This window comes from Poecilia formosa, unplaced genomic scaffold (assembly GCF_000485575.1).
Source record: "Poecilia formosa unplaced genomic scaffold, Poecilia_formosa-5.1.2 Scaffold1005, whole genome shotgun sequence".
Lineage (NCBI taxonomy): Eukaryota > Metazoa > Chordata > Actinopteri > Cyprinodontiformes > Poeciliidae > Poecilia > Poecilia formosa.
In genome coordinates this window covers 1-6,747 of record NW_006800944.1, presented here as the reverse complement: position 1 = coordinate 6,747, position 6,747 = coordinate 1, and the positions used below count along the sequence as shown (strand labels likewise).

At 53.8% G+C, this 6,747-nt stretch overlaps 2 protein-coding genes across 2 annotated transcripts in view; both read right to left on the bottom strand.

Annotated features, from left to right (window-relative positions):
* LOC103132346 (WD repeat-containing protein 88) overlaps positions 1 to 750 on the bottom strand; it is a 13,609-nt gene extending 12,859 nt beyond the window's left edge. Inside the window, exons 1-2 of the mRNA XM_007544134.2 lie at positions 739 to 750; positions 472 to 621 (exon numbers count right to left, since the gene is read on the bottom strand). Coding sequence (XP_007544196.1) covers positions 472 to 621; positions 739 to 750 — 162 coding nt within the window. The remainder of the gene's footprint in view (positions 1 to 471; positions 622 to 738) is intronic.
* Positions 751 to 1,086: 336 nt separating this feature from the next.
* gpatch1 (G patch domain containing 1) lies at positions 1,087 to 6,687 on the bottom strand. Its single transcript, XM_007544133.2, has 14 exons — positions 6,550 to 6,687; positions 6,178 to 6,420; positions 5,946 to 6,105; positions 4,935 to 5,014; positions 4,650 to 4,866; positions 3,465 to 3,740; positions 3,164 to 3,342; positions 2,978 to 3,093; positions 2,821 to 2,909; positions 2,379 to 2,506; positions 1,962 to 2,313; positions 1,443 to 1,540; positions 1,254 to 1,369; positions 1,087 to 1,171 (listed from the first exon to the last, which is right to left on the bottom strand). The coding sequence occupies exons 1-14, from the start codon at positions 6,631 to 6,633 to the stop codon at positions 1,138 to 1,140; spliced, it is 2,172 nt and encodes a 723-aa protein (XP_007544195.2). The 5' UTR covers positions 6,634 to 6,687; the 3' UTR covers positions 1,087 to 1,137.
* Between the last annotated feature and the right edge of the window lie 60 nt (positions 6,688 to 6,747).

The window sequence follows — 6,747 nt, the reverse complement described above, 5'->3', positions numbered from 1 at the left end:
GACTGAGGAGCCACTGTTAACGTACTGCTGCCTGCGCACCGGAAGCAGGCTATGTGGAAAAAAAATGCGGAAGTGCTAAAACGGAAGTCCGTGGCATATACCCCATTGGAAACCAACTTCAGCTTCGTCAAACGCCTCACGGCTGAGGCACCAGAGATCCTTGATGGAGACAGGACGCTTCACTCTAATGGACTTCAGCCAAAGGTGTCTGCACTGGGGGGGGGGGTTCACTAACTTTTTCCTCAAGTATGAACACACATTTTCTGTTAAACGAATAAAAGGTGAAATCTTTTTTTTTTTTTTTTTACCAGGAATTCAATCCTTTCTTTTGTTCTTTCAGAGTGAATATTTTGTTTTGAGATGACTGGAATTCATTCAGTTCAACTTTAACATAATTTTGTTCACAGATACAGAAAAAGCGGCCCTGAATGTAACTTTAAGCTAAAGCTAACTCGTACAGGTAGAAGTCACCTGAGACTCTTCGCTCCACTCTGCTCCTTCGTCCTCCTGCGGGCTTCCTCCTCCTCCGGGAGGCTGCTGCACTACCACAGGCTCCAGCTTTAGCCAAGTTATTTCTAATAAAACCCTAAACGAAGATAAAAGACCGTGAAGCCGACGAAGCTACTTGTTAGCTGTTGCCGTAGCGACGTGTTTGAGATGGTGCGTTCAAGAGCCGTGAGACAAACTGTTCAGACAGCTGTACAAATAGGAAATATAAAAAAATGTTATTTATAATACGTATGTATACATATTTTAAATGTTTACATCTAAAATACATTCTTAAAAATATTCCATATCTGTGTCATATTTTTTATTTTATACTTTTACATATGTGTTTATATATTTATATTTTTCGCTATCAGAAGGTTCTTCCAGCCTTCAGCTCTTCCTCCCTCCAGGAAGCTGGAACTCCTCAGCCTGATAGAGAAATCTCTGACCCAATGGGAATGCTTCAACCTGGTCAGGTGAAAGGAACTGACACATCACAGCTGGACTCCTCTGGACCAGAACCCAGAAGAACCAGGTTTGCTCAGTGCACAGCAGGACACTGCAGAGTCCAACTGACCATGAAGGCACCACCACCACTCAGATGATTCAAGTGTTTATTAGACAGCAGAAGAATATATGCTCTGCGGGTCACCAGGTGTTCGGGGTCCGGATGCTCTTCAGCCTGGAACCAGGTCAAAGACAGGTCTGGTTAGAACAAGATGGGCTGGTCCGACAGAACCCTGAAGCTCTCTGTGACCTCTGACCTTCTCAGCAGGTCGTCTGTGGAAGGCTGAACGCCTTCGCTGTCCTCAGAGCTGCTGGACTCCTCCTCCCGACTCTTCTTCTGCTGCTTCGCCTTGTGCTTCCTGTGTTTCTTCTTCTGCAGAAACAGAGAGAGAAGCTGAGGCGGGGCCCGCAGGAGCCGATGCGCTCTCTTCTTCATCTTCCTCTACCTTCTTCTCCTTCCTGTGTTTCTGCTGCTTCTTCTTCTGCTTCTTCTCTTTGCTCCTCCTGCTGCTCCTCTGGTAGGCGGCGATGGCGCCTCCTGTGGCTGAACAGGAGAACAACAGGCAGACGTTTTAAAGGGGCAGTGTTCTGTTTTCCAGCACATAGTTCCGTTTTAGAACAACTATTTTACTGTCAGTTATAAAAATTCTTTATATATCAAATACTACTTCCTGTTTTAACATCATGAAATTGGGCCTCTGTCTCTTTAAGAAGCTCCTGCTCTTCCTGAAGCTACGCCTCCAGGAAGTCGTCCCAACATGGCTCCTCTATTAACCCTTTAACGTTTTTTACCAGCGCAGCTCTGAGCAGCAGCTCCTATAATGAGCTCAGCAGCTGTTTGCTAATTGCTGCTGGCTAGTCTGAAGGAGCTGAGAGGGGGAGGAGCTGTGCCTCAAAGGCGGGGCTAGGTCCACCCAGGCGTTTAGCAGCTGAATGGTTGCCATGGAGATTAAAGGATTTCTCACCGTCAGCTGCTGAAGGAGGCGGCAGCTTGGGTCCAAACTCCTCGTCTTCCTCCCGGCTTGGCATCTGGGAGGAAGAGGAACTGAGAGCCAGAGGCATGCTGGGAAAATCCACAGGGGACGAGAGGACAGGACCTGCAAGGCGGCTGGAGGACGAAGAGGAGGCAATGCCAAACAAATTCACCGGTTCTTCGTCTCCCTTTGCCTCCTCGTCTTCATCGCCGTCTTCCTCTGATGAAGAGGAGGACTTCTCCTCGGAGGAGCTGATGAAGATGGCTCTGAACAGATCCATAGGCGGCCGTTCTTCCTCCTCCTCCTCTTCCTCCTTGGCTGTGTACGGCTCTGCTGGCGGCCCCTGCAGGAGAAACAGAGGTTATGGTCCAGAAGCAGGAGCAGAAGCAGAAACAGAAGCAGTCGGACCTGAGGAGGAGACGGGCGGTGATCTGGCGCCGGCCCGGAGGGTTTGGACCCGGCCTGGTTCTGGGTGTGGCCCGTCTCCTTGGAGATGTCCCACCTGGACTTTTTCTCCTCCAGAGGCTTTGGAGGAGCTGCAGAGCCACAGAAGGACAAAGTGTCGGCACCCTGTGAACTTGGACCCGGCCAAGAGCAGATCTGCTTGGCAGCATCATGCTGTGGGAAGACGGACTCAAAAACCTGACACTGGGGTCAAAGGTCAGGACGTGGCCTAGTTAAACTCCAGACATGACTGGTGCTGCAGCTGACACGGGTTCTACTGGGTTCTGACCCTGCCACACTACGTCACAGAAAACCATTTGAGGCTTCCTGATGGATCAGTGCTGCATTCGGATCCAGAACCGGCTCTGAGGCGTCAGAGATCCGGTTCCAGACCGGCCGGACCCACCTGCCACCTCCTGGCGCTCCGAGACCGTCAGGAAGTCGAAGACGGAGAACTTGTCCCTTTTGACCTTCGGTAGCCCGACCAGGGCCGACCTGGGGACCAATGAGAGTCAGAGCTCAGCTCCAGTCTGGTTCTGGTCCGGTTCCTGTCTGGCTCTTACCCGGGATACGGGTCGGGGACGTTGAACCTCTTGCACAGCAGCCGGTCCGGATGCCACTCCAGAGTCTCTCTGGTCAGCTTCCCAAACGTCCTGCTAGCCGCCTGCTGGCCGTCGCCCTGGCAACCAGACAGAGCGGTGAGGGGGAAGAGGGCGAGGAAGAGGAGTTGAGGAAGAGCGGCGCCCTACCTGCTGGTCGCGGCCGGCGTCCCCGGCGTCCACGGCGTCCGGCTGCTGGGCGCGGGTGAAGCGGGACGACAGCGAGGAGGAAGACGGCCGATACAAGATGGAGGCCCTGAGGAACTCCTCGCGCTCGCGGCCGCGCTCCCACTCCGTCATGGCCGGGTCCAGACTCTGCTCCAGGGCGCCTGCGGGACACGGGACCCGGTTCAGGCCGGGTCCGACTCAGAACCACCAGAACCTGCTGGCTGACTCAGGTCAACAGGTTCCCCAGGTAGCTGCGCTCGGTTCTGACATCACTTCCTCCTACCTGTGTCGCCCTGCTGCAGACGGCTCAGGTAGCGCTCATAGCGCGCCTGCTTCCCCGGCGTTTTCTCAAACGGCTTGAAGCTCTGCGAGGAAGAGGAGGAGGAAGAGGAGGAGCCTGTCCAGGCCGCCAGCGCCTCCTGCTGGAGGCCGGAGAGGGGCGGAGCCTGGGACGCGTCCTGGGAGGGCATCTGGGCGGCGGCGGTCCGGAGGCTGAGCAGGCGCTGGCGGTCCTCAGGTCGCAGCAGGTCCATGACAGAACCAGGTCCAGAACCAGAACCTGAACCGGGTCAGAGACGGGACGTTTACAGACCATCACACCCAACACAGGGCAACCGGAGGATGACATCACCATGACGTCACCCTGACCGTGTGACCCAGGGCAGATTGTAGTGAAAAATTTAAAGATGGCTACATGATTATGAGCGAATCGATGCATTAGTTTAATGATTCTCATGTAATGATCAATTCCTGCGAACGTCTCTGGCCTCGGTGGTAAATTGTTGCTTCGCTCCGTGTGTTTGGAGTCTGATCTGTAACCAAGCAGGTTACTGAATGAATGAAACTGTAGCCGAGTTCGGCTCCAGGCTCTGTCTACTGACTGCGTTCAGTCAGCAGAGACTTCGAATAAATACTGATTAGAATATATTCTGTCTCTGGCTCTTTGGGTTTGAAACAGGTTTTGTTAAAGAACATTTTCCACAACAAGATCTAGAGCACATAGATCTCCTCCAGCACTGCATCCTAGATGCTCAGTCAGAATGAAATCTGATGAGCTCCACTGATGCGCCAGCAAACCCAGGAAGTATTCACAGCCAGGAAGTATTCATATCCTGCTGGGGTTTACCGTGTTACTCATTTTAATGAACATTTCTGCATTTCTGTTTTTATTTTATAGTAAAAGTCTGTTAAGCGCATTAAAAATGTTACAGGAATAATCATTATTAAATATAGAGCTAATTAAATGTGGCTCATTGAGTGACAGCAGGACCTGGATCGGGTTCCTGACCCGGCTTTTCCTCACACACTGCAGAAACATTTCAACGCTGCAGCTCGCTCCTTTTTTCAGCACTTCTCAGGCTTTTAGGTTTTAATGTTTTCATTCATCAGAACTTTTATTTGCTCTCAGTTCATCTGATGTGGCCTGTGCTGCCCCCTGCTGGTTTTACAGGAGCGCTGCATGCCTCACCTTGCAGGGCGTCCTCTCCCAGCAGCGCCCCCCTCTGGCCAGAGTCCAGCTGGTGGCGGCTGCCCTGCTGCGCCTCCTCCTTCACCATGTGACCCCTGGAGCTCCTGAGGGCCTCGGCCAGCGCCGGGCTGACCCCACACAGCCTGGACACGTCCACTGGAGGACGGAAGAAATGGACGGGACGGTAGTCTCTGGGGAGGTTTGGTGGAGGGAAGACCTGCGGAGGGACAGAGGAGTCAGGGGGAGTTTCCTCCACGAAGAGACGGCGGCAGGGTGCAGGCTGACCGTTTTCTGCTCCAGAGGCTTCTGGGCCAGAGTGAACCCGTCCAGGATCTTCCCCAGGTACGCCGCGTCTCTGGTTCTGTCTGCCAACAGAGTGAGAGCAGCGGCCATTTATATCACTGCTCATCATTTATAACGTTCATCATTTATGAGTGGCACTTTGTGGACCTGCGGCGAGGACCCAGGCCTTCCTCTACGTGGGCCGTGTTTAACCCCTGCACCACCGCAGCGCCTCCATTTCTGTCTCCTCACCTGTCCTCCTGTCTCTTCACCTGTACTACTGTCTCCTCACCTGTCCTCCTGACTCCTCACCTGTCCTCCTGTCTCCTCACCTGTCCTCCTGTCTCTTCACCTGTCCTACTGTCTCCTCACCTGTCCTACTGTCTCCTCACCTGTCCTACTGTCTCCTCACCTGTCCTCCTCACCTGTCCTCCTGTCTCCTCACCTGTACTACTGTCTCCTTACCTGTCCTCCTGTCTCTTCACCTGTCCTACTGTCTCCTCACCTGTCCTACTGTCTCCTCACCTGTCCTCCTGTCTCCTCACCTGTCCTCCTCACCTGTCCTCTTGTCTCCTCACCTGTACTACTGTCTCCTCACCTGTACTACTGTCTCCTCACCTGTACTACTGTCTCCTCACCTGTCCTCCTGACTCCTCACCTGTCCTGACTCCTCACCTGTCTTCCTGTCTCCTCGCCTGTCCTCATCTGTCCCCTCACCTGTCCTCCTCACCTGTCCTCCTGTCTCCTCAACTGTCCTCCTGTCTCCTCACCTGTCCTACTGTCTCCTCACCTGTCCTACTGTCTCCTCACCTGTCCTACTGTCTCCTCACCTGTCCTCCTCACCTGTCCTCTTGTCTCCTCACCTGTCCTCTTGTCTCCTCACCTGTCCTCATCTGTCCCCTCACCTGTCCTCCTCACCTGTCCTCTTGTCTCCTCACCTGTCCTCATCTGTCCCCTCACCTGTCCTCCTCACCTGTCCTCCTGTCTCCTCAACTGTACTCCTGTCCTTCTCACCTGTCCCCTCACCTGTCCTCCAGGTGTACTGTTGTGGAGCCGTCCAGCCGTACAGTCCGTCTCCAGGCTCCTCGTCTCTCAGCACCGTGTCGTATCTGGACATAGAGTCTCTGTGATAGACATCTTCGTCCTCGTCCTCCAGCGCTCCCACACCGAACGCCTGCAGGTCAAAGGTCAGGTGAACACCGGCCGGGTCTCCACCTGTTAAAGCCTGAGGAGGGTTGAAGCCCACCTGCCCGGCGACCCCTCCCCTTCTAGACCCTACGGGTCGGTCTCCAAACAGCCGGCTCCGGGTTTCGGACTGGGGTTGGAACAGGTGGACATGGCGGTCCGCGTCCCGGCCCGGCAGCGCCAAGCCTGGGTCCAGACCGCGGTACCCCAGGCCCTGCACCCCCAGCCGGGGGCTGAAGTCCACTGGAGACACATCCTTAGGGGCAAAGGTCACGTCCTCTGGAGCAAACTCCTCATCATCCTCCTTAGCAGAAACAGATCAGGAAGTGAACAGGCTGAATGAAACAGAGAAGAAGAAGGAGAAAGACACGAATGCCAGAAACTCCAGACCCTCCATCTGTTCTGGTCCAAGACTGAAGAACACTTTGATTACCTCTGACTCTTCCGAACCAGCAGGGGGCGGCGCACAGCCGTAGGTTTTACAAACTCCGGCTGTCACTAAGATAAAGAAGAACATTAAGACATGGATGGACGGATGATGGATGATGGATGGATGATGGATGGATGGATGGATGGATGGATGATGGATGGATGATGGATGGATGGATGGATGGATGGATGATGGATGGAT